We start from the raw sequence: 27,264 nt of genomic DNA, 5'->3' as shown, positions 1-27,264 counted from the left end.
GTAAAGGCCAGTAAATATTTCACGTCCCGCCGGAACACCCGCGCCCACCCTCACGGCGCACCCGCTCGGCCATCGACTGCTCCGGCCGCGCCCGGCCCCGCCCGCCGGCGGGCGGGTGTCGGCGCGGAGCTCGATTGAGCAGCCTGTCGGTGGGCGCTGCCGCAGCGGGGCCGGACGCGCCCGGGCCCGCTCCCGGGCCTGCTCCCTCTCCCGGTCCCGCTCCCGATCCCGATCCCGCTCCCTGTCCCTCTCCCGCTCCCGATCCCGCTCCCGCTCCCGGTCCCGCTCCCCATCCCGCTCCCGGGCCCGCTCCCGCTCCCGGTCCTGCTCCCGCTCCCGATCCCGATCCCGATCCCGATCCCGCTCCCGGTCCCGATCCCGCTCCCGATCCCGCTCCCGCTCCCGCTCCCGCTCCCCATCCCGGTCCCGCTCCCCATGCTGCGCTGGCTGATCGGCGGCGGCCGGGAGCCGCAGGGCTTGGCCGAGGTGAGGCGGCTCCCTGCGGAGCCTTACGCTTGGGGCTGGTGGTGCCGTGAGGTCGGGGTGCGCCGGGCCGCGGCCTTTCCCGCTGGGGCGGTCGTGGCCCCGATATGGGCCGTGCTCCGCGCCGGGTCTCGGCCTGCGAGGCGGTCGGACTGGCAGAACGGATTACGGCGTCCTCGAAGAGAAACAGGGGAGCCGGGAAAGCACAGAAGCGAACCTCAAGAACTGTGTGCACGTCTGGGCACTTCCGTTCAAGGAGGACATCGAGGGCTGGAGCGTGTCGGGAGAAGAGGAACGGAGACGGTGCAGGGTTTGGACCACAAGTCCTGTGTGGAGTAGTTGAGGGAGCTCGGTTGGTTTTATCCTGGGGAAAAGGAGGCTCAGGGGAGATCTTGTCACTCTCTCCAACTACCTGAAAAGAGGGGGTAGCCCTGGGGGTTCGTGTCTTGTCCCACGCAACCGGTGACAGGAGCAGGACGCAGTCTCCAGCCGCACCAGGGGAGATTCAGTCTGAGCATCGGAGATAACTTCTGCACAGAAAGGGTGATACTGGAATGGAGTGCTCAGGGAAGTAGTGGAATCACCGTCCTTCGAGGTGTTTAAGGGCTGGACGTGGTCTAGTTGACAAGGTGCTGTTTATCACAGGCTGGGCTCCATCTCAGACGTCTTTCCTAGCCTGGTTGGTTCTGTGAACAGCAAAACGACCGAGCTAAGCTCCTGCTTTGCAGGAGTTATGTATGGTGTGTGGCTTTCATGCAGTTCCTGCAGGTCCTGCTTTCAGGACTCTGAGGTCGATAATGTAAGTTATAGGCAGTAAGTTGTTATTTATATGTCACAGTAGTTTGTAGTAGCTGTGAAGCGTTTCTTCTTAGTACCTCATCCATAAAATATGCTTTGTTATCGAGTGTACTATACACTGACATCCTTGCTGCTGCCCAGATTAAGAGTAATATTACTGGATTAGGGGGAGAGATTTTGAGAATTTCCTGTCTCTAAGAGGCTGCTGAAGTTCTCAGCATGAATTTAACAAGTATTAATTAAAAGTATTGCTGCGCTCCATGCACGTAGTGCTTTTGTAATCTAGACAAGTATGAGGAAATAATTATTTTTCAGCTGCTGTTCATGAGCAAGTTATGCCAATATTATGGTTGACTGTAAAGGTCAGTACTTAATTTGGGTCTGCACCAGGTTGGAATGACAATGTGTGGAAGTACCTCTGACTTTTGTCATCAGTCAAAATACCAGTTGGATTGCAGTCGCATTTGCAGCTTTGTGTGCAGTTGTTTTTAGAAGGAGGATAGGAAATATGATGCAGTTTTCTAAGATGTGCTAGAAAACGTCATTGTTGTGTGTCCCTCTCCAAAGTTTGGACTTTGACTGAGTTTTGTGTACTGTGGTTTAATAAAGCATGAGCATAAATCAATCTGTGGCCTGCTTCTTCCATTCTGCCATTCATGCCTTGGTTAAATCCAATCCACAGGACTTCTGTTCTCATTGCTTTGCTCTCACAGAGTTGTGGAATAATAGTAATAATTTTGCTTCTCAGTTGAAAATCTGAAGAACAAGTATTGCTGAGGGTTAGTCCCTAGACTTCCCCCCTGCCCTGCATGATGTAATATTGTTTCATTTAATAATCTTTGTCACCATTGGTTCTTCAGTAGTTCTGCGTCACCATTAGTTCTTCAACAGCTCACAGCAGTGTGTGGACTATGGACTTAGGGTGTTTGTTTCCTGTGCTGTGACTTCAGGCAGATGTGTTAAAGTGGCATTGCACTAGGTGAATAGAGGAAGCCTCTGGCAAAGCTGTCCTAAGTTCTCCTTACCCATTTATCTTTTTTTATTTTTTTAAACTGTGGAATCAGAATTTCTTCAGTTGATGGCCATGGTGTTCATCTTAGTCAGGGTGGCTCTGGTGGTGGGAGCACTTCAGTGCAGGAGCATCGTGGTCCATAGGAGCTAATCTGTCATGCTCAATGATCTGTAGATCAGTGTTCCTGTGTACCCTCATGTCCGTGTTTTTCATGAATAGCTTTTGAAAACCCCACTTTTTAAATGCTTCACATCTTGTGAAGTTTTGAGGTTGAGATGAACCTCAGCCTGGGTGGTTTGGTTTTGGTTTTTTTTTATTTTTTTTTATTATTTTTTTTTTTTTTTTTTTTTTTTTTTTTTTTTGAGATCAGATTTTATTTTAGCTAGAATTATTTAGACCTATCAGAGTAGGTAAACAAGTAGGTAAACACTGGTCTGATTTTGAAACTGCATTGTTTCATAACTGCAGTTATGATAAACTGGAAGGGTTATCAGTAGGTGAGTAGGCTATACTATATGAGAGGGGAAGAAAATACTGTTAAATTATGCTTCTCCTCATTGAGTAAGCAGAGATGTCAAGGAAAAGACCCACCACCTCCTTGAATCTTGGAGAAAGAAACCTGCTGTGTTGCCCATGTGGTGTCTCTGCCTGCAGGTGAACAGGCAGCATACCCAGCCTACTCCTCCAGGCTGCCACAGAGGGACTAAGGGGTTTTGTTCACTTTTGCAAAAAGAATGAGAAACAAAACAAGATTGTAGAGAAGCTGTCTTCATGGCCATCCTCTAGGAGCTGTCTCTAAGGACTGCCCATGTCACAGCCCTGCAGCTCTGGCCAGGTCTCTTGTGCACCCTCAGGAGCAGAATCATCCACACAAGCTGATTCAGTCACTCCTGACTGATTGGATGCGATCCAATCAAACATATCCCAGCTGCTGAAAGCACAGCTGGATTTCCTGTTAACAGTGCAACTGCTGCTATTCTTGCTGCTATTGTTGCCGCAATCTCTTGTGAAGGCTGGAATCCTGGTAAACAAGGATGGCTGTGAGTTTCTCTTACACAATTGCTTTCACATCCTGGGGCTGTCTTGCAGCCTGCAGGGCATGGCTGTCCTTTCAGTTGTGTCTAACTGGAGGTAAAAAATGTGCAGGTTAGTAGAGAGGAGCTGTCCTGTTAAGACTATGAGCACACAGATGCTGGCCGACAGTCCTTTTGTGTAGGAGCATGTCAGAGGCCATGGCTCTGACAGAGCAAGTGTACAAAAAAATGCTTATATGTATATGTATATACGTATAAAAAGCAGATACACAGTTCTGAGGGATGTGATCAGCTGCTGGGTTTATCAGGAAGAGATTCTTCCTTTGTACATCACTGAAGTGCCACCCAAGTAAGGACTTTTTATGTTGTCATTTTAAATACCCATTTTCAAAGCATATTAAGCTTTTTCTTTATTACCTTGCTATAAGCTTCAATGTATTGTTTTCCACCAGCATTGTCGCAAATATTAAGGAGGCACTTGACCTGGACTAGCAACATCTCCAAGAAGGCACATATTGGCAAAAACCACACTTGATTGTTTTGTACAATAAAATTATGCTGAATTGGTGGCCATTATTATAACTAGAAATCACAATATATGTTGTCTCAGGGCATTATAGGGCATCATAAATTTATTTCTCCTCAAAAGATTGAAAGAAAAGGAAAGAAGCCAAAACTTCAAGTCAGCTTTCAGATTGACAGTTTGTTAAAAAGAACAACAGAGCAAAGGGGAAGTTTGGAAGGTTTTATAATGCCATCAGAGTTGCCCTGAAAATCTTACTTCAGAAGAGAGGGCAGGGTTGTTTTTTTTTTTAAGTAATTCATATATATAGCTGCAAGTGCAATTACTTATAAATGACCAGTGTACATATGTAAAATATGACTAATCTTCAATGCTATGAGCTACAAAGGCAGGGGAAATAGTACTGCACAAAGAAAACAAATAGCACCCGAACCCCACCCCGGGGGGTTTTGTTTTTGTTTTTTTTTTTTTTTTTTTTTTTTTTTTTTTTTTTTTTTTTTTTGTCTTATTACTGTAAAGTTGCTTATAGGTCATGCATAAAAATATGGAATAGATTCCATTAACATCAGTATCCAGCTTTTACCTCTAAAAACTTAATGTTGCTACAGGACAGTCCAGTTAGTAGTTTGTATAAGAAGATTACTGTAAAGTTGCTTATAGGTCATGCATAAAAATATGGAATAGATTCCATTAACATCAGTATCCAGCTTTTACCTCTAAAAACTTAATGTTGCTACAGGACAGTCCAGTTAGTAGTTTGTATAAGAAAATAGATTTTTTCAGAGAAAGAACACTCATGTTACCCAACACTTGAGTAAATATTACCGAAGATCTGAAGAGAGCATACCTTGTTGTATGACATTTCTGGGGAAAAAGATGTTATTTGTTCTCATATATAAGTACCTTATCAGCACAGTACCTTTCAGTGTTCACAGGCATTGTTAGAATTAAGATTAGGTGTATTGTTCAAAAGAAATAGCACCATCTTGTATTGAATAGGAAGCAACATCAGATTGTAGAATTGGGGTGTTAGTGGTACAAATTCTGAGTTTTTCAAATGATGTTAAAATTGTTTTCTGAATGTATGTTTTCTGACTGTAGTATTGCTATACTGAAGTTACCTTAGGATTTTTAGAACTCTCATTTTTTAAAGGAATGTTTTGATTAGTTTATAATGGATTAACTCCAAGTTATTTAATTTGTTCTTACAGCCATGCAGATTCTATTTGCATTATTTTAAAGGGGAACTGCTGTTCTCCTGTGATTGCACAAAACGAGGAACAGTTGCTTCATGAAATGCATCAGGTAGCACAACATCAAGATAAAATCATAGGAGTTTCATTTAAAAATTAAGAACTCTTAATTTTTAAAATAAAAACACATTTCTTTCCATCCATGTTTATTAACTATGACATTCTTAGTTTCTGAAGAGTATTATCATAGTACCAATATCAAAGTAATAGAAAATAGTTTATTAATCCTGCAAGAAAAACTTCAAGTTTATGGGGATAACATGTTTGTCTTTCATGTGGTGTTACCTTTTGTGTGCTGGATGTTGTACTGTGTTCTGTAGTTGCTGTTTTTACAATGTACATTCTGTTGAAGTTCTCAAAGAAGGGATAGTCTTGGAAATAGTATGATGTTGACTGTTGTGTAAAATCTAGAGGGGAGAGAGTGCTGTCACTGAGTAACTACTGAGCTATTTAGATGGTTAAAAAAAAGTCTGACAAGTTGTTTCAGAATGTTTAAGCTCTTGATTACAAAAAAGTTGTCTTGAAATAAAATGATGATTGAGATTGGCAGAACTATTCTACCTTGAAAATGCAGTTCTATGCAGTATTTTATTGACCCTGCCTAGTGATCAGCTTGCTCCAAGTGATTGATTGTTCTTTTAATTAATAGTCTAGTCGGGGGTAATTGCAGATGCTGTTCTATAAAATGATTAATCATTATCTGTTTTTTTTAAGCAGTGTGCTGTGGTATTTTCTGAATAGAGTACCAGTGGGTGATTTATATATTATGGAACAGAACAGCATTTGTTCTTATTTGTTTTAAATATATTGTCTTTATATAGGATTTTAAAATTGAACAGTAGATGAAAGATATGAGAGGTTCACAGCCATCTCATAAGAGATGTAATGTAATGAAAAACTGAATGTATAGTGAATTGAGTCATGAAGCTGGCTTCACATGACAGCTTATAACTGAGCTGGGTTTTCATCTCACTGTATCAGTGATTAAATGGTTACAAAATGTTTTTGTTGAAAAGAAAATGCTATATTGTAATTTAAAATACCTACTATAGTAAGCTATTATTATAATGAAATAACAGGAAATTATATTTTATAATGATTTTCATTAAGGCAAAATGGTATTTCAGAAACTTTACACATGGGTCTGTGTGTAGATTGTTAGACATTACGAAGACCTGATAAAAATAATGATGTTAGTACAAAATAAATTTACTTCCTTTTTTAAATGAATTTTAGAAATCCTCTGTACAGACAATTGGTGAAGAGCAAATACAGAATCCTTACACGGAGCTCCTTGTGTTGAAAGGCCATCAAGATATAGTACGATTTCTAGTGCAAATAGATGATTACAGGTATGAAATGCCATTTCATATTGTTTCACAATGTCCTTGGCAATATGTTTGTAAAAATGCAGTAACATTTGAATCCTGTCTTTTGGGGGATGAGAGCTGGAAAAACTGGAGTTAAGTCAAGGGGTGAATACTCTCTTTTCTTACTATGTTACTGTTTTTTTTGGTTTCTCTTTTAAGTCATACTTTAATGAGAAAATAATGGTGATAATGTTACATTTCTCAGTACAGACTCATTTGTTTGTATGAATTGCCTTCAGCTAATTCATCTGTTCTTTTTCAGTCTGTTCCTGGTCTGAGTGCTGCCTTCTGTATGTGCATAGATTCTCACAGGACAGTATGCAGTACTGTCTGCTGCTGTTCTGACAGGATGCATATGTTCTATGTTTCTGAATTGAGGACAGCTGTTTTACCTTCTGGTTCTATGAAAGTGTGTAGTAGACTCCTACAGATGTGCTGTAGAATTGGACATGACATCTTCAACAATGAGTGTTGCTTTTCCTTTCTTTCTAATCTTTTGTTGCACTTTCTTTTGATGCTACAGTGCCAAATTCACTTGAGCTTTGGTTAATGCAATTTTTTCAGCTTTGCAAGTTTTAAAGTTTTTAGCTACTTTATTCAGAATGACTACTTAGCAAAAGTCAACATATGCCTAACCTCTGCATTATGTGTCTCTTCCAGTTTGATCTGGTTCAACTTGCTATACTTCTTTGAAACCTTTGTTTCTCTCCTTCAGGTTTCAGTTATATGCACCTTTCTGTATATTTCCTAACAATCTCTATCTGTAACTTCAGAAGACTGACTTATCTGTCTTCTGATGACAGAGTTATCTAAAAACTGGAAAGCTAGTTAAGAAGATGAAATAATTCTATTTACCTTTGTCACTTAGGAAGTGTGACTGAGAGAATAAATTATGATGTTGTACGTTACAACCTAGTTTCTCTTCTAGTTTTCTCTGAATTTACCTGCATGTTCTTTAATTTAACATGATTCTACGAGAGAAGAAATAATTTTCTGCCTTAAAAGTAAGATTGTGGAGTCTTTAATCAGTCATAAAATGTAGTGACTCTTGACTGATGTGGAGAATTAAACAGAAAATGTTTAGTGACTAAGAACATAAGTAATAGGCAAGATTAGCTCTGTTAAGGAGCTGTAGTAATTTATATATTTTACAAATTAGACACAGAAGGGAAATTCTAATATAGTCATCAATACACTGAATGAAGTTAACATGGCCAAGAGTTTGTTTTATATCCTTGCAGTGTACAGCAGGTGTTTCATGAAGCAATGTTCTCTCCTGCCCCATGCACATTGATTGGAAGAGATGCTGATGGTCTAGAAATGCCCACAGATTCTTATTAGCTAATATTATATATATATATATATATATACACATAAATAAAATTTCACAGAAGACTCCATGGAGGATTTTTATCTTGTTGGTTTTTATTTTAAATGTCATATATATATGTATGTCAGGAAAGTTACATACCTTCTTGTAACATTCATTTTTCTGTGTAGTAGTCCACCAGAAGAGTCATAAAAAAATGGAAGAATCTTGTGTGGTTTCTTCAGTCTTTTTTCCCCCCAGACAAGTTAGCAAAATAACACGTTATCCAAATATGTTTTTCTCAAATGTAAGCTGAATATGTGTAATTCTTCTTTGTAGAAGCACCACAGTATTCTTAGCTTGCACATACAGTCTTATAAAAGAAGTCTTTTACCATTTTTGGCTTTTGTTATTTGGCAGGTAAATTACTAAAGCTAAAATAATAGTAATAATTTTAAAACTAAAGCCTTAGTGGTGATGTTTAAGATAGGTTATAAAATAGCATATGGATAATGAGTGAATTTTGTAGCTGGTTAGTATTCTGAGAGTTTGAGGAGTTTAATAGAACTATTTCAGTTGTTACTGGCAGTAATTCTAAATTCTATTTATCAAGAATATGGTATTGTCTATATTGTTAAACACATGATAATATTTTTCACTTGATTCTTTTCAGTAAGACTAGTATTTTTACTCAGTTTCTGAAATGTTTTTGTTTAGTTTCTGCAGCTATTCCATTGTGTGCTTTTTGTCAACTATTGTAAGCCAAGTTTCACGCTTCAGGTCTTTAGATAATGTCATCTTAGTGAGAATTTTACAGAAGGATTTTCTTGTTTTCTCAGTGCCTCAGCTAAAACCAGTGAGTGGAAAATTTTCTCATATTGGTTTTTGAAGATACTAAATAAATCCTCTATGAATGTAACAGAAAGCTGGTTGGTTTTTTTTGGGTTTTTTCTTCTTTGCTCTTTTACTTTTTAAACATAAGTAAGGCTCATATTGATTGGAAGATCACTAAAGAAGGTTAAGCCTCAGCAAGAGTCTTCCAAAAACTGGACTGAGATAAAATTGCAAGTAATACTCTAGCCTTTGACACATTAAATTAAATGGAGTTCATAATACATTTTAAGAATAGATTTTTTTTGTTGCTCATTTGACCATTCCTTGCTCCTTCAGGAAACAGACAAGGTTATAGATGATGGTGGTCATTACTGGAAAAGATTGAGGTGACCCATGAAGACATTTTTTTATAACTATTGGAATTCTTAAGTCTTGTTCTTATATTGGGTATATGTTGATAATCACCTATTTAAATATACTGTTTCAGTTTGAAACTGTAATTAGGATTTACAAATACATGTTTATTCTTTAAAGACTGAATCTGATATATCTTATAAGCATTTTTACTTCCGTAAGTATTTACTGCTTTTCCATTGCATTATGCTATAATGAAGTTTTCACTTAGTTATAGTTCTTTGTCTGGTTTGTTTTTTTTCCCAGGTTTGCATCTGCAGGAGATGATGGAATCATATTTCTGTGGAATGCTCAGGTTAGCTGTCTCTTTTAGGATGGCTTGTGCACTCTGGACAGGGTAGAAGTTCTAGAGAAGAGGTGGAAATTTCTAGGAGCAAAAAAAGTGGAAAAAATAAGAATTGATTCAGAGCTAATGTTTTAAAATGTTTTTCTGTTTAAATGCAGAAGTGTGGATGAAGTTGTGACTTTAATTACTCTCTGAAAGTATGTTCTGTGTTTGCTGTAAATGCTGAAATGCTGACTAGTAACTCAACAAATATGTAGGAAGATTCCAAACTTGCCAGGATTTTTTATGTATTTTATGCATTTAAGATTTAAATACATTTCAGTCACTCTATTAGTAATACCTCTTCAGAATGACTGATTAATGGAGAGCTATCACAGAATTGTTTAAAAGATACCAAAATCAGTATGAATTAAACATTTCATGCTGTGCATGAACACACCCTTAATTCCTTGCTGTGATAAAAAACTTTCTTACAAGTTTTGAAAACCTTAATAAGACATTAGTTTTATCATACACATGGTGCTCTGTAAGTGTGACACCTGCTGTTTTGCTCTACTGCTCTGTTTCTCCATATCATTGACAAAACTGTAGAGAAGAGATGAGCATTAGGTAGGTTAAGGACATCTAGTATATGAGTTACATTGTTTAGTGAGAAGTTTGAAGGGTCTACACTGTATCAGATATTCGACTGAGGAAGAAAAAATCACGGACTTTAAATTTTCTTTAAAATCTTCTGAAAAATTTATGTGATATTTATAATGATCAGGAGAGACTTAAAACTTTTCTTTTGAGCAATTTCCACTAGTCCTTTTCTGGTTTTGGAGGCCTTTTATAATTTTATAATTCTATAATTTGGAAAAGTAAAGGGATTTTAATGTTTAAACCCATGTGTCTAAATATATATGTCCAGTATGCTGAGCAGCTTGTGAACATAAAATTCATTTGGATATCCAGCTTTATGAGCTGAGTTCCATTTTCTACTTCAGTAGGACTTCTGTTGTGTTTGTTAAAACAAATCTTTGTACTTTTAATTTAAAGCAGTAATGCACATCTGTCAAGAAATTTGCATTTAAAATTACCCTGTATTTTAGCTGTATGTTTAAAATGCCAGTTTGCTTCTGCATTTTGTTTGTAGGGTTTTGCTATTTAACTAAAATGTCCGTAGAAGTAGCTGTACTTGTCTAAAGCACCCGTTTGAATCTATGTATAATGTGCATAGTAATAAATCTGGGAGGTTGGCCATAAATATAGGTCAGGTTTTTCCAATAGTTAAAATTTAAAAAAAAATACATTTTCAAGTAAGGGTTTGTCAACAAACCTGAATTGCTGTAGCATTTATAAAGAAGGATGATTAGCCAATATTTGCCTTAAAATTAAATGAGTTTAATACAGAATTTAGTTCTTAAGGGCTTTTAGAGGTTTTTACTCAGAGAGTGATTTGCATTATGTTCTTAAAACTAACTCATAGTATGTTATTTAATTTAAGATCTTGGACAGTACTGAAGGTAGTAAGTAGAAAATCCTTAAATTTCTTTAGGAAGGGAGATTTTAGACTCATAGTAATTCTTGCTTTAAAAAGTCATTTAATACCTATATTTGTGCTACTGTAGGCATTTTCCTATTTTAACCTTAGTTTTCCATGTTTTTATTTTTCAGACTGGAGAAAAACTTCATGAACTTCATGGACACACACACAAAATTACAGCTATAGCACCATTTGCTTCATCAGATGCTACAGAAGAAAAAACAAATTTGATTATAACAGCATCAGCTGATAGAACAGTTATTGTATCCTTTGATCTGGGGAGAGTTTAAAATTCTATGGGCTTTTCATGGTTTTTACTTCTAAAGACAGCACTGACAATCTGCAGTCATCTCAGATCTGGCTGCAGCCCATCTCAGAACTTAAAGGCTACCAACACCCACTAGGTGTAATTGGATTAGGGTTTTACTAGTTATTGTTCACGTGTAGATACAACCCTTGCCACAAAAAAATTAATCCATAACAGGCCTTTATGAATATATAATTTAGGCCAAATATTGAGAAGACTGTCAGAGTTTAAGAGACTGAGTCTCTGCATACCTCTTTCATAATCTGTCATTTAGTTACCAAAACAGCATTTACATTTATGATACATAGAAACCTTTCAGTTTCCTTAATGAATAAAGACAGGTTTGGGACTGCACTAGTGGCAGACAGGTTCAGAAAGTGTCAAGTTTCCATTCTACTGTAAAGGTACTGAGGAAACCCTATGAATGTCTGTTGTTTTGTTTTATACATTAAGCTATTATGTCAGCCTCATGGATCGTGTGGGAAGATGTGTTAGAATAAATGGCATTGTTTTATTTAATAATAGGTTCATAATGAATGGCTGAGAAGTGGGCATAATTCTTATTTTGTTTTTGGGTCTCTTAATACCTCAGTTTTCTTTTTGAGAGGAGGTAGATCAAAGGTAGTGCTGTGACTTGGTTTTATTACTGTGTTGCAAAAGGCGTTCTACAACATTTAAAGTTTTTGCGCTGTTGGTGAAAAATTTACCATATTAGTGTGTAATTAAATATGTATTTCTCAGAGACCTTGATACTGTATTTCATACTACTTACAGATTTTTTAAACTAAAGCTCATGATCATTACACTGAGAAATTCCCTGAAGAACTTTTGCAGGAGACATATATCTGATTTTTGTTCTGCAGTGTTTGACAGTTCTTCAAAGACTGAATGTATGGTTGTCTGGAGGGAGTGATCTATGTGTTTGGAACCGAAAATTAGATCTCTTGTGTAAGACCAGTCATCTTACTGATGCAGGTAAAAATGGAAATGACTCATTATAGCTGTTAAAGTGCAAGTGAAATTGATCTGTATAATGATGCAAAACCAACTTGGCAAATTCATTTTAATTCTAATGACAACATTATGTATTAGAGCCACTCTTTATTTTTTTAAATGTCAGATTTAATAGTTTTCGAACTAAGACCGTTTTTAATGTTCTGTGCTGTGTGAATTTTAGAATGTCGCAGATCTCAGTAACTGTACATTATCTTGGACTACAGGACTAGAGCTCAGATGCTGAATTATGTGTTTGCTGTTAACATGTACCAGATCCTTTGACTGGCTTTTTGTATGATTGAGTGGGAGTTTTATTATATTTCTATTAAGTGAAGCTTTGTAATAGCAGAGCAGTAAAGATTACTTTTTTATTGTTAAGAATCAGTACTTCTGATGTAGAAAAAGCATGTTTTGATAGGAATATAGTAATCAGAAATCACTGTCAATCATGCTTTTCTGTTAATAAACTTCTATATTATCTGTCCATGTGAAGGAAATTTTGCATGTTATTGCTGTACTTTACCAAGATGCTTACAAAGCTGTGAATCACCTTCAAAGGTGGAACTGATATTTGCCTTATTTTTGTCATAAAGTAGTGGTAGGCAATGCCTTCTGAATCCTTGAGGACATTAATACGTCTTTTGGTTCAGTATGAAATATCATGCTAAATACAAGTTGGACTGTGGTGCTTAGTATAAAGTGCTATTGAAACTTCAGTACAAGGAATCAATGGAATGTGTGGCATCGGCCCTCTCTTCTGTCCTAATCTCTGACTTCCTTTGTGGGAAAGGAGGTTGCTTATTCCTTGCGGAATTTTCCTCTAATGGTTCTTTGGCACAGGGTGGGGAAATTCTGTGCAGGATGAAAACAGATGATAGCAAGCTGGGTATTTTATCATATGCTTTATTCTTCTTTGTCTTGCTCTGTACGTTATTTTAGAATTGTGCATACTTGAGGTAGTATCACGTATCAGTATCTAATAATTTTGGTACTGCTTATATTTAGAGCTGCAGTAATTGTCATGGTGTTTTTAATACTGTCCAGCATTAGAACATAAATATCTTAATTGTATTTAAAATAAAAAGATCATTTAATTTCAGTTTCACCGTAAGTTTGATGTTCTGAATTCTGCTTGATTCAGGACCAAAGCTCCTGGCCTCTTTTTGAGATAATCTGTTCATTTCTGATGCCTTTAACTTCAGGCAATAGACTTTGGTTTTGATAAGTGGAAAGAAGATTGTTAAGAACTTTATTAATAAGGAATTAGCAGTTTGTTGTGTTTTCTTGTGATCAATTAATATCCTTTCCCCCTTTTTTCAAAGGCATCAGCGCTTTGGTTGAATTGCCCAAAAATTGTGTCGCTGCAGCAGTTGGCAAAGAGCTAAGTGAGTATCTTGCATTTTTCAGTGTTCATGCTCCTCCGTAACGGCTGCTTAACAGAGATATGTGTGAAGAGCACTCTGCTGGAATTGTATAGGAAAAGTAAATGGTGTTAGGGTGTGGTCAGCAACATTTCTGTTTTTACCGTTGACAAAGAGGAGACTATACTAATCTTAATAATTTTTTTGAAATATGCATGATGTGCAAAACAAAACTTTTCTGTATTTAGAATCATAGAATCACTAAGATTGGGAAAGACCTCCAAGATCATTGTGTCTAAGCTTTGACAATCATCATCGTGCCAGCTACCATAGAACTAGGTATCATATCCAGTCATTTCTTGAACACCTTCCGGGATGCTGACTCCTCCACATCCCTGGGCAACCCATTCCAATGTCTAACTACCCTTTCAGTGAAGAGATTTTTCCTGATGTCCAACCTGAACCTCCTCTTGAACAGCTTGAGGCCATTTCCTTTTCTCCTGTGACTTGTGGCCTGTGAGAAGAGGCCAATGCTCACTTTGCCACGACTTCCTCTCAGGTAGCTGTAGGAAGTGATAAGGTCTCCTTTTAATCCATGCTAAACTACCCAAGCTCTCTTCTCATAAGACTTGTACTCCAGACCCTTCACCAACTCTGTTGGTGTTCTTTGGACACACTCCAGCACCTCAAATGTCTTTCTTGTCCTGAGGGACCCAGAACTGAACACAGAACTTGAAGTGTCGCCTCAAGTGGCTTTTGTGGCCTCACCGGTGTGGAGCACAAGGGGACAGTCACTACCCTGCTGGCCACATTGTTGCTGATACAGGCCAGGAGGCCACTTGCCTTCTTGGCCACCTTGGCACCCAGTGGCTCATCTTGGTCAAGCAGGACCTGTCTTTCTTAAACTCTTGTTGTCTGGGCCTGATTCACTGGTTGGCCTGTAGGCACTATGTGATCACACTCAAGATAATTTGTTTCATTGCTTTACCTGGTATACTGGGGTTAGGCTGACAGGCCTGTGGTCCATCCTTCCTACAACCAGTCGTGTAGATGGGCATCACATTAGCCAACCTCTGTTTGACTGGGACCTTCCTGGTGTACGAGGACTGTGGTGAATGACAGAGATTGGCTTGGTGAGCTGTTCTGTCAACTCCCTCAGTGTTAGTGTCACCTCTCCAGATCTGATTATTGCAATTGACATTTGTTCTTCTGGAGAAGGTCTGGAATTACTTACTTGAGATGTGAGGTACTCAGATTCTCTAGAGCCTCCATATCCTGGGATCTGAAGTATGAGGTATTGATGATCACTAGCTATCCAAAGCTATAATGAGTAGCTTTTATCGTACCCTTGAGACAGAAAAGAAATTCCAAGACTGATTAAAATAAAGTCTTAATTTCTGACAGTATTGGTTGCCTTACTAGAGGATATTGCATTGTTTTTGAATATTAATGTTTCAGGTAGATGAGTCCTCAAGAAACATGTTCCACTTTTCGTAACTTATCCATAAAGGTCTCTGATACTTTTCACTTCTGACCAGTTCTCTGAATTTCAGAGTTACTAGGCTGAAGTGTTTTATCCTATATTTGCTGTTGTTATGAGGCCTTAATGATAATGCTGAAATAAGTCCTTCCTGTTTTGTGATGTTATGAGTGATCATAAGTGGCTCTTGTATAGTCTCACTTACTATGTTTAATTTGTGACTCTGAAAATGTTGTTTTATTTAGACATAGCTCCATCTTATTCCAAATGAAAAAGCTCATTTAGACAATTTTTCTATCTTTGAAGTAATTTTTAGGCTGAGTTCTTCTAACAATGGGTCTGAAGGTTGGAATATTGTTGAAGTAAAGCGCCTTGTTGACCATCAGGATAATATTTCATCATTAGTCAGTGTTAATGGTAAGAGCAATTTTATAATATTCCTGGTTTTGTTAGTTACCAGTAGGATATTTCACCTATGGAGTTTTCACTTGAACCAAAGTTTTAACTGGAGTGAAACTTAGTAACTAGTGGATGTACCTTTTGTGTAGCTGCAAAGATAGTGATATGACAAAATATAATTCCTTTCTTTATGGATTAACAATGAAATGAAACCATGTGAGTTGTAATGTAGAAGAGTCAATGTCATTGATGGAAATAGAACTCTTGGTCTTTCTGTTGTGAAAATTAAAATGCTACTTTTTTTGTCTTGTTCCTTCTTATTCTAAAAATGAGATATGCAATGCCATGTCCCTTGCAGTTGTATTCCTAAGATAACTGGAGATTCTGAGTGTGCAGATGTAAGCCTGTGTATAGATCCTCTATAAAGAGGATCTGGAAGATGATGTGATCTATGCTGCTCATTAGGCTAATACTGAACTAATACCTGAAATTCTTTCTGCTCTGCTGTAAATATCAGCCCTTTCTACTCTTTTCTTCCCTGTCTCTTTTTTTATTTTTTAATTTTTTAAAAATTTTTTATGGAGCAACCCCACAGCCAGGAAAAGGTATTACTGGCGAGATAGTGTGTATTTATCCTTGGGTGTATCTGTGTCTACCTGGCTGGCACAAAGGGGCTGTGTTACAGAGGTAGCAAGAAGCTGGAAAAAAGAAAACTTGGATTCTATGGTACATGTTTCTGAGCTTAACTGTTGCCATTATTTTTTCCTTTTTGAATATGAAAGGCAAGCAGTGTTTGGCTTAAAAAAGACAAGATGCTACCTGCATCAAATACTGTCGTAGAAGTTCCTTTCTACGTGTGATAAACAAAGTAATGAGCAGGTACTTCAATACTGCCATTAACTCATTCATTTAATTTGTGAGCAGTATTTCTGTTTATGACAAAGACATACTTTGTTGTGTCTGGGGGATGTTGGGGGGTGCTTCTCCAAGGAATAGAAGGGCTTTGTATGTAGAAATGAAAATCAAATATTTATACACACTTCCTGTGGTATTCCTTGACTTTGCAACTCTGTGCTGTGCACTGTGGCCAGTGAATGTTCTTAATTCCAATTTTACATAAGCACTTGTCTCAACTATGTTAGGTAATTAGATTAGTATTTACTCAATTGTCCAGTATTGTCCAGTCAGTTATGCACTGCACATTCTACCTAGCTTTACACAAATGGGCTCTCTTCCCTTTCTAGGAAAATTTATTGTGTGAAATTTATTTTTTTAAATATAATGTGATTTCTATGTGTGGTTTTTTTCCCCTTCAGATTTGACTTTTGTGACAGGTTCTCACATAGGTGAGTTAATAGTTTGGGATGCGCTTGACTGGACAAAGCTGGCATCTGAGTGCAACTTCTGGGACTCCTCTGTCCATCCAGATGTACAACCAGAAATAAAGTTATCCCAAAGCCCTCATGAAACTTCAGTTCAACACTTAACATCTGATGAGGAGGTAAAAAGCTTCAGAGTAAATTGCTTTAAGTAAGCTAGGATGATTTTACCACAGAAAACTGAATTGTTTATATTTTCAGTTTCCTTGTTATAATATGAGAGGCTTCTTTTAAATGTGCACAGCATTTTATATGGTCAATGGTTTTTATATAAAATATTGGCTGTTGAGCTATATGAAGGGTTAATATGTTGATGGTATAGAAACTAACATTATGGACTGTCACAACAGCATTTCTTTTTGACTAACAAAGATTTATTACTTGTTTAAAATACCACTAGAGAAAAATAAATACGGGTGTGTGTTTTGGTGGTATGCATCTTTTGTATTCCAGCTTCTGGAAATACAGTTTTCCCAGTAATGCACCTGTTTGAGCAGTTATAGCTGAGATTACTATGAGAATACTATGGGGTACTATTTAAGAGCAGGCATATGTCTGTGCTGAATAGTAAATGAGTATTGCTCTTTCTGTTCAGGTGGACTATACAGAATTGTATACTCAAATGTTTCCAAGATCCTGTCTAATATAGTCAGGCTTTAGAGATAAGCTTTTGGTCAGAATACTCAGTTAGAACTCAGTTATCGTACAGTAAAATACTCAGGTTGGTATTTAATTTTGTGAAATGTTATCAACATTTCACAAAATTAAATGAGGCAAAATAAAAGACCTTTCATTGTTGAGGTACAGTGGGATTTTGTTTGGGGTATGTAGGTCCATTATTGAAAATGATTAAGAAAGAGATTCTTGGAAATGGATTCAGATATATAAGCTGTAACAAAATAAAAGCTGTGGAAAAGCCTGAATATAGGGTAAGGAGCAAACAGTCGCCTGATACATTTGCCTCTTTCTGAATAGAACTTTCCTAAAACCCTGGAGAGAGAAATAATATACGATGTGGGGAGCTAAAAAATATATGGTTGCCCTTAAAGGTGGGATATCCAGTGGTTTTGTTGTCAATGCTTATTTCTACAATGAGCCAAAAATTAATTTTATTTAGGATAAGTTCTGTAATTTGGCTTCAAAACACCTTGATTCCATGCTTGAAAGCTACATATGATGTGTTTTAAGGGAATAGGAAAGAATTTGAGGAAGGACAGAAGTTTTCAAAACATTCAATGTGGAATCTGGGACTGCTGTCTTCCATTCATGAAACTGAACTAAATAAATAGCTGTCTTTTTTTTTTCTCATTGTGAGAGTTTTGAATGATGGGAAGAAAAGGTGGTTCTAATGTTACATACCAAAATAGAAGGTGCTTTTAAGGTAGTGCTGTCTGTATTGTAAAGCTTCTTAAGGATCTTTAAGTGTGGTGCAGAAATGTATTTGTCTAAGATATTATTTTGTTATGTGCTATCTCAAATAGCAGAACACTGCTCTTCATGTTAAAAACAGTGTAAAATATATGTTTGCTCTGTTTTCCAGACTTGGTAGTTAGGTAGCTGGAGAAGATACACTTGTCTAGTTTGACACTGAGTTTGTAGGCAAACCATGATTCAGAAACAAATGGGATGGTAAAGTTTTTGAAAACTAGGAAACAGTGTGAAGGAGTACATCTGCTGTCCTGGTATGTGTGTTTGGCTTGCCTTTTAATAGAACTGTACAATTTATGCTTCGTATGTTTGATTTTCTTGGATTTTGAGATGACCAGGATTTTGCCAGGGCTTGTGAACAAAGATGAGTGCTCCATGAAGAGCATCTTTTGCAAAGCTGTAAGATTGTATGGCTCAAGGTGGAAGAGTTATGTGGAAAGCCATTGAATTTGAACCTTATGCAAAAATAGAATAATGGACGTAGTGGTTTGTTTCTTTGTCTTGATTTGGTAATGGTGGTATCAGAAATCTATTCAGTTTCAGTGCTCCCACAACAGATACACATAAAGAGAAAAAAAGAATAAAAACCTGAACAAAGAGTTTTGAACAATGTCAAAACATTGATGAATATTTATAGGAAACTTTAGTCAAAAGACCCTAGGCTACAAGTTGTACAAAATGTTGACAGACATGTAGTGTGAATTGTATATGAGATATTAATGTTTGGATTGTGTAAATGGAAGCTGGCTGTTCAGGGAAATGTTCCAGAACTCTGTCATCTGAACAAGGCATGTTCAAAACTGCAAATATGTACTGAATAGAACATTTTGCACTCCTCTGGTACTGAATATTAATCATGTGTACATACACGGGATTGTACACTTGACCTCTTTAAGTTCATCAAAAGACATGAAGTGGTCCAGGTCCAAAGATCAGTAAACTGTTTCTGGTGTCTTAGGGTCATGGTGATTATGAGATGGAATGCCTGCAAGTCTTTTGAAGAAGAGCATTGAATGCAAAGTGCAGAATTGTGTAATACTTTACTATGAGAGAGTTCCTTTCCTGAATTCAGTAGAGCTCAAATGCTTGAGCAAGGTCTCTTTATCCATTTCTATCTTCAATTAACAACAAATATTAGTTTTTCCTGATAAATATTAGTTTTTCTTGATAAAACAAGGGTTTTTCAAAACATAGGGAATTGTTTTACTGTAAGAACATAAGCATTTAATTACAGAACTGTTTTGATTGTCCTTAGTTTCTGCTTAGACTGTGAGGAACAGGGTAAAAATACAGACATAAAATTACTGCTTAGAATATAGGATTATATCCCACATTTAGTTTTAAAAAATCAATCTCTTTTTATAACTTGCTAATTTCATGTTCAGGATAAAGCAGTAACACGAGGACAGAAACAAGGTAGGTCATTGTATCATTGGAAATCCGTTATATGCAAGGTGATTCTTCAGTATCTGTTACTGTAAGTTGTCCTATTGAATTTTCTTTCCAGTGTGTGTTTGCTGCTGTTGGGAAAGGCATATACGTATATAATCTTCAAATGAAGCGTGTGATTGCCTGCCAGAGAACTGCTCACGACTCCTCTGTGCTGCACATTGAGAAGCTTCCAAACAGGTACAAAAAACATAGTACGTTTTGTTAATGCAATAAAGAAAAACAGAACTTGGAAGGGTGACTAGAGACAGACTGCAAAGCTACATTGGATTTCTAGGGCAGAGGGTAAAAATACAGACATAAAATTACTGCTTAGAATATAGGATTATATCCCACATTTAGTTTTAAAAAATCAATCTCTTTTTATAACTTGCTAATTTCATGTTCAGGATAAAGCAGTAACACGAGGACAGAAACAAGGTAGGTCATTGTATCATTGGAAATCCGTTATATGCAAGGTGATTCTTCAGTATCTGTTACTGTAAGTTGTCCTATTGAATTTTCTTTCCAGTGTGTGTTTGCTGCTGTTGGGAAAGGCATATACGTATATAATCTTCAAATGAAGCGTGTGATTGCCTGCCAGAGAACTGCTCACGACTCCTCTGTGCTGCACATTGAGAAGCTTCCAAACAGGTACAAAAAACATAGTACGTTTTGTTAATGCAATAAAGAAAAACAAAGCTTGGAAGGGTGACTAGAGACAGACTGATTGGATTTCTAGGGCACGGACTTATTTTCAGTTTGAGCTGCTTTTATTAGGTAGAGCTTGTTCATCTGATTTCGGAAAATTTGTCATTGTAATTCAGTGGGAAAACCTATATTCCAGTATGACTAGTACATAGGCTGAAAATATCTCAGCTATTTTCAGAATCAGATTTGATGAAGCACTTTTGTCTGTATTGTGAAAATATAGCTTAGTGGGATTTTACTTCTAGAAAGCAAAGGCATATAGCATATTCTGAATATATTTTCCATTAAATATTTTATAACACTTGAAATATTTTAACAAAAATTAATAACTTGCAGTTTTTGTTTCTTATTGCAGAGTTTCTAGTTGGAACTTGCTTTGACAGCCAACTTGGACAAGTTGCTGCATATATATGTATATGCTGTAATATATTATAGATAATAGTATAAGATCCCATTATGTTCTTGTTCAGTCTGCCATAAGATAAAAACTGAGGCTTTGGTTTTGTAAATGTATGTATTCTAAGCTGTTACATGTAATGAAACAGTACCTTTCCTTTCATTATTTGTCTGTAAGAAAAAATAGGGTTTTGCTTAATGAAAGCAAACTTACAGAAACCAGTTAGAAGAAATGTGTTTGTAGAGTCTAGACTGGTTGTGTTTTGGTTTACATAGTGGTATGCTTTTAATATGGAGTTGAAAAGGTTTCTTTTTTTTCCACTTATTCTAAATGTCTGTTATACTTTGTTCTGCTACTAATGAATTTTGTTTTGTGTGGAACCTCTGTACACTCTGCTCCATTTAAGAGTTCTAGTAAACTTGTGTGGAACCTGAGGCACTTATTGTTTCTTTCATAGAAGCATCACAAGGTGATTTGCACAGGTAAGTATCCATGCTAGTGTTGCTTATCAACTGTTTTTACAGGCAGCTGATCTCCTGTTCAGAAGATGGCAGTGTGCGCATTTGGGAACTCAGAGAAAAGCAGCAGCTGCCAGCTGAACCAGTTCCAACAGGTTTGCTAGTAGTGGGGAGTGAAAGGAACGTTTAAAAACCCAGTATCTGCCATATAGGAATAGAGAGGTTTAGGCTTTGTAAAGAGAGATAATGTCTTGTATTTAACTAACTGATTACAGGAGTGGGAGGGAAACTGAAGAGAGCGTGGGTGTTCAAGTCCTCCAAGACCTGATATGGGATGATAGAAGGTCCAGCTGAAGCAGTTCTGTGCCATCAAGCTTACTTACAGTTTACAGTTGTATGAGCCAGTTTAAAAAAAAAAAAAGACCTGACAAACCTTGATCCTTTCCTCCTTGTACCAAACAGTACTGATTTCTATACCATACAAGAGTAAATAGTTGCAGGATCTTGTGATTATAGCTTGCAGATAAGCAGCTGGCAGCAAAAAAAAGAGTTTCCCACATCTCCTCTTTGGACTTGGAATTATGTTGGGACTTAGTTTGGAGCTGCATCCAAACTCACATGCTGCTTCTGGGCACTGCAGTCCTCAGAGCTAGTTGATTGTGTTACAGGGAGCATTTTTCCAAGTAAGACATTCACAGAATTGCAGAATGGATGAGGTTGAAGGGTTCTACAGTGAGTCATGCGGTCCAGCCTCCCTGCTCAAACAAGGTGATCCTGGAGCACATGGCACAGGATTGTGTCCAGATGGTTCTAGAGTATTCCCAGTGAGGGAGACTCCACAACCTCTGGGCAACCTGTTCTGGTGTTCACTCACCCACAAGTAAAGAAGTTCTTACTCAGGTGGAACTCCCTGTGCATCAGTGTCTGCCCATTGCCTCTTGTCCTAGTAATCAGTGCCTCTCAGAAGAGCCTGGTCCATTGTCGTGATACCTGCAGATACTTCAGATACTGATAGACATTGATGAGGTCCCCTCCCAAGGCTGATGAGGCCCAGTGTCCTCAGCCTATCCAGATGCTCCAGTCCTCTTATTATTTTTGCAGCCTTCTGCTTGACCTGCTTGCTTGTCCTGAGGAGTCCAGAGCTGGACACAGCACTCCAGGGGAGACCTTGCTAGGGCTGAGTACAGGGGCAGGATCACCTTCCATGACCTGCTGGCAATGTTCTTCCCAATGCCCCCCAGGATACCATTGGCATTCTTGGTCACGAGGACGCACTGCTGGCTCATGGACAGCTTGTTGTCCCCAGGACCCCCAGGTCCTTCTCTGCAGAGCTGCTCCCCAGCAGGTCAGCCCCAGGTGCCTGAGGCTCTTCCTCCCCCGGTGCAGGTCCCTTCATTTGTCTTCGTTGACTTTCAGACAGTTCTTCTCTGCCCATCCCTCCAACCTGCCGAGGTCCCTGAAGGGCTGCACAGCACTTCAGAGTGTTGGCCATTCCTCCCAGCTTTGTGTTCTCAGTGAATTTGCTGAGGAGGCGCATTCCATCTTTTTCAAGTCAAGGATGATCAAGTTAAACAGTTCTGGGCCCAGTATTGAACCTTAGAGGACCCTGTCCAGTGACAGGGCTCCAACTGTGCCGTGATTTTGACCCACTGGGATCTGTTGTTCAGCCAGTTCTCCATCCACCTCACTGTCTACTCAGCCAGCCTGCATCCCTGAGTTTGTCTATGAGGATGTTGTGGGACACAGCGTTGAAATCCCTGCTGAAATCAGGTAGACAATATCTGCTACTTTCCCCTCATCCATCCAAGTAATTGTTTTATTGTAGAAGGCAATTAGGCTGGTCAAACATGACTTTCCTTTATTGAGCCCTTGCCACCTGTTCCTGATCATCATCTTGTCATTCATGTAGATAGAGATGGTCTCCAGAATGAAGTGCTCCATCACTTTCCCAGGGATTGAGGTGAGGCTGACTGGCTGGTAGTTTCCAAGGTCCTCTTTCTTGTCCCTTTTGAAGACCAGGGTGACATTTGCTTTCTTCCAGTCCTCAGTGCCTCTCCTGATCTCCATGACCTTTTAAAGATGATCATGAGGAGCCTTGCAGTGGTGTCCACCAGCTCTCTGAGCACTCACGGATGCATCCACTCAGGACCCATGGATTTGTGAATGTCAGGTTTGCCTGGATGGCTTCTAACCTAATCCTCCTTGGCCAAGGTGTCTTCCTTCCAACATTACTTTTTACCCTGGTCGCCTGGGTCAGAGAATACTGAGGGCTGGTCTTGTCACTCAAGACTGAAGTGAGGTACAGTACCTGACTTCTCTGCATTCTGGTCTACAGGGTCCCTCCCTCCATTTAGGAACAGGCCCACATTATGTTTAGATTTCATTTTGTTCTTAATGTATTTGAAGCCCTTTTTGTTGTCTTTGACACCCTTGGCCAGTTTTAATTCCAGATGGGTCTTGGCATTCCTTGTATCATTTTTACTTACTCTTACAGCTTTCTATATTAATTTCAAATGGCCTGACCCTGCTTCCATCTCCTGTGTATTTCCTGCTTATGCTTGAGTAGTGACAGTTCTTTTGTAGTACTTGCTACTCTTTGACCAAGCTCCCCTGCACACTGGCTGTTGTGGTCTTTGACAGGTGCTCTGGACAATATAGTTCGTATCAAGGACTGGGAACAGCAACAGACTGTTGCTTCTCTGTAGGAATTTTTTTATTCAAGGTGTGAATAATTTTCCTGATGTATCTTGTTTACCTAGCTATTCGTCTCTTGTTGGTAACTTTCGAAAATGTATTTTTGCTGTCTGGGTTGATTTAGGAACAGTTTTTGAGGAATATTCCATCTTCAGCATTGCTGGTGATGGGCTGATCTACGTAGTGACAAGTGGTATTTGATTTCACATTAGAAATTTATAACTTCTATGAATCAAGATGTTTGAGAAAAAGCCTTAGGGACATACTGCTGTTGAGTTGCACTCTTTTTATTCTAGGCATCCCCTGAGAAGCTGTTCATCTCACCAGTTATCTCCCTTGCACCAGGGCCATGGTTTAGCACAATTCTAGTTTTATGTGCTGATAGGGCTGAGGGAAGGATTGGGAATAAAGTCTGAGCTGCATTGTCAACAGAACCCAACCTCCTTACTTATGTCAGTACTGTTACACAGTTCTGGGGGCTGTGGCTGTGTACTTCTGTGCAATCTAAATGGAACATGGGAAGTACTATCTTTACACTCCACATCTGCTGATAGTTTTTGCTGAAGGAAGGAGGCAATGAGCCAGCTGTAGTGCAGAACATACAGAGGAGAAATTGGCACCTCATTTTTGTGCTCTTTGCACAAGTAACAATTCAGGTGGGCAGAGCAAAGATAAACACCTGCATAAACTTGTCCTCCATCTACCTTTGCTGTTCAGTTAATTCTTTTAGGAAGTCTTTGTATTTGTTCCTAAATCTGTGTGTTGTCTCATCCGGGTGTGTAATTTAGCATGTTTTCTAAATTACATTAAGTGGGACAAGTAGCTATGTTTCCTTCTTCGCTCAAGATGAATAATCCAGATGCTAAAGGGCTGCACAGTACAGTGCTTCTGTCTTTGCCAGACAGAGTGTGTTGCTTTTAGATTTTATGTGGCTTTTGTAGTTCTCTCTTTAGCTGGAAGAAATAAATTGTATTTGTGATTTTTGTCAAAATAAGAGAATTTATTTCCCCCCCCCTCAGGGTTTTTCAACATGTGGGGATTTGGAAGAGCAAACAAGCAGGCAAACCAAGCTGCTAAGAAGATGCAGGAGAATACACCTGTGTATTTCTTGGAGCTAGTTGGTGATTTGATTGGTCATTCTTCAGCTGTGCAGGTAGGTCAGCTGTAGTAAGAATGAAAAAAAGTGAATGTTAGTAAGTAACATAAATTTGACAGTGTTTTTTGAACTGTAACTTTTGACTGTCTGGCTCTGGAGGCTAGGAGCACATTTTGTGATATTTTTAGTACTGTGTGAAAACAGTAATACATACTGACTTAATGTTCTAATGAGACCTTGCTCACTGATGCCTGAGGACAGCATTTGCACATAAATGCTAGAGATAATCTGACAGAGTATTTGGCTTCATTTAGAGACTGCAAACAATACAGCTGGGAACCGTGTACATGGCCCAGATTTCATGTGAAGTTCACAGTCTAAAGAAGGACTCCTACAAAAAAAACCCAAACCAAAACACACAGAGTAATTTCTTAGCCCTCTGTGCTGTGGGCATTAAGGAGGTCTTTTAACTTAAACAGTACTACCAGTGTTATTCCATGCTTCTTTCTGCCTAAAATAGTGTGTGTTCATATTAAATGGCATTTTCCCTCCACACTTTTCTGTCACAAGGTATTGGTGTAACAAAGCACTTTGTTACAGTGGACTTCTGTATATACTCTTGGCAGGAGCAGGGGTAAGGGCAGCTAAAAGGGGATGGTGTGGTTCTGGAGTAGCTTTGCTCACAAGCATTCATGAGACAGACTGAATTTCAGAGTGCTGCTGCTAAAACCTGAAAGCTTTTCTTTAAAAGCTAAGGTGAACCTTCCTGCTAAAGGGATTTCTTCAAGGCTCTCTTTCCCTTTCTGCCATCCTTCTTTTGAAAAACTGTTGGAGGGGGCCTTATCCACTTGTAAGGATGCTATGTAAGCAAGAAGACATAGTGTATATAATTCAGCAAGAGACACAAAGAGGGTGAGAGGCATACGTTGGGTCTTGGCTGAGATGCAGAGCAAAGGAGTAATGGAGATGATGGGTGTGATTTCCTGCAATGTTCTACATATGGAAAATTTTTGGGTTTTTTAAACTCTGGGAAGATGGGAGCAGTTGAGAAAGAAAATGTTGAGTAGTGATGAAATGTGATGGCCAAGATGAGGACTTGACAGACTATGTCTTCTGGAACCCTATAGCTATTAGGTTACTGTTCCCAGGGCAGGTAGGTTTTGGCCTTTTGGCTTCTCCTAGACAGATCCATTTAACAAACTGAAGAGTTAGGGAATTGTGAGCATGCCATGTGACATCACTGGTTCCATTGGCTGACATGTTGTGCTGCAGTTAGTGGTTAATTTTAAGCAGTCTTGTGAAGATCTCAGAGGTCAGGGGTTAACTCATGATTTGTCAGCTCCATTGGTGTTGGAAAATCGTTCCTCTGGTGCTGTACTTCCCTCCAGTATTGTGTTTCTTGCTTGTTTGACTTCCTCTCTGTGACTAGGCATGTGTCTGTCACAGCTTTTTGTCCTTTGATCTTTCCAGGCCTGCTGCTAGTACGCTACTCTGTTGTTGGGGGGAGGGAGGACAGTGTACCCTGTGAACAGAACATTTCTGTTCCCAAGAAACCAGATCAGAGTTTGTGCAAATCACTCTTCTACTGCTGACTTGAAACAAGTTTCTTCAGAATTCTGTCCTTTAAATTCCCTATCTGTAAGGCTTGCTTCACTGCTTTTTTTAGACAGAGATCTTTCAGTATGAAGTGATTAAAGAGTTTGTTTTTGTGTAGCAATTTTATGGTATCGCTAACATACAGTATGTAATTTTTTATTCCTGTTTATAAGCAGAGCCATTTCAGATACATATGTTTGTTTAGTCCAGCTAGACACTAAATAATTAAGCAAGTTGACCATCTCATGCAAGCATTGTGGTAATAAGAGTTGTTTCATTGCAGATGTTCCTGTACTTTGGTGAACTGGGATTGGCTACATGCTCTGCTGACCACCTCATTATTTTGTGGAAGGATGGTGAACGAGAATCTAGCCTCCGCAGTTTAACATTATTTAAAAAATTGGCACAAAATGGTGATTTGCAGCTCAGACTTTAAATTGTTTGAATACAAACTGTATACAGGCTGTATATATATATTTTAAACATGAGTGTAAAGAATCTGACTACTAGTAGGGCTTACACTTAATATCATGTGTTATATGGGAACTTCTCTGAGTTGCTACTCTTCTCAAAGGGGGATTTTGCATTTTGTAACGCCCTGTCAGCAGAAATGCTGTTCTCTTGAAAAACTGAAGGTAATGATGACTCATAAAATAGTTTCTAATATTCCAAATGTTTAAAATTATCACGGGT

General features: G+C 38.5%; 1 protein-coding gene across 1 annotated transcript; it reads left to right on the top strand.

Moving 5' to 3' along the window:
* Window positions 1-352: 352 nt before the first annotated feature.
* Window positions 353-27,049, top strand: WDR41 (WD repeat domain 41). The gene is made up of 13 exons (XM_039729615.1): window positions 353-486; window positions 6,340-6,455; window positions 9,277-9,325; window positions 10,973-11,104; window positions 11,490-11,552; window positions 12,012-12,123; window positions 13,467-13,529; window positions 15,292-15,402; window positions 16,701-16,885; window positions 19,699-19,820; window positions 21,252-21,340; window positions 24,899-25,032; window positions 26,855-27,049. The coding sequence occupies exons 1-13, from the start codon at window positions 436-438 to the stop codon at window positions 27,005-27,007; spliced, it is 1,380 nt and encodes a 459-aa protein (XP_039585549.1). The 5' UTR covers window positions 353-435; the 3' UTR covers window positions 27,008-27,049.
* The last annotated feature ends 215 nt before the right edge of the window (window positions 27,050-27,264 follow it).

Source organism: Passer montanus, unplaced genomic scaffold (genome assembly GCF_014805655.1).
Source record: "Passer montanus isolate IOZ18808 unplaced genomic scaffold, ASM1480565v1 scaffold7, whole genome shotgun sequence".
Lineage (NCBI taxonomy): Eukaryota > Metazoa > Chordata > Aves > Passeriformes > Passeridae > Passer > Passer montanus.
Note: the sequence above shows the minus strand (reverse complement) of the source record. Positions and strands in the feature narration are given on the sequence as shown.

Excerpts from the sequence above, each read along its gene's own strand:
- WDR41 (XM_039729615.1), top strand. The coding sequence starts at position 436 with ATGCTGCGCTGGCTGATCGGCGGCGGCCGGGAGCCGCAGGGCTTGGCC. Across the intron at positions 13,530-15,291 it reads AGCAGTTGGCAAAGAGCTAA|TAATTTTTAGGCTGAGTTCT; the intron begins GTGAGTATCTTG and ends CTATCTTTGAAG. Across the intron at positions 16,886-19,698 it reads ACTTAACATCTGATGAGGAG|TGTGTGTTTGCTGCTGTTGG; the intron begins GTAAAAAGCTTC and ends TTTTCTTTCCAG.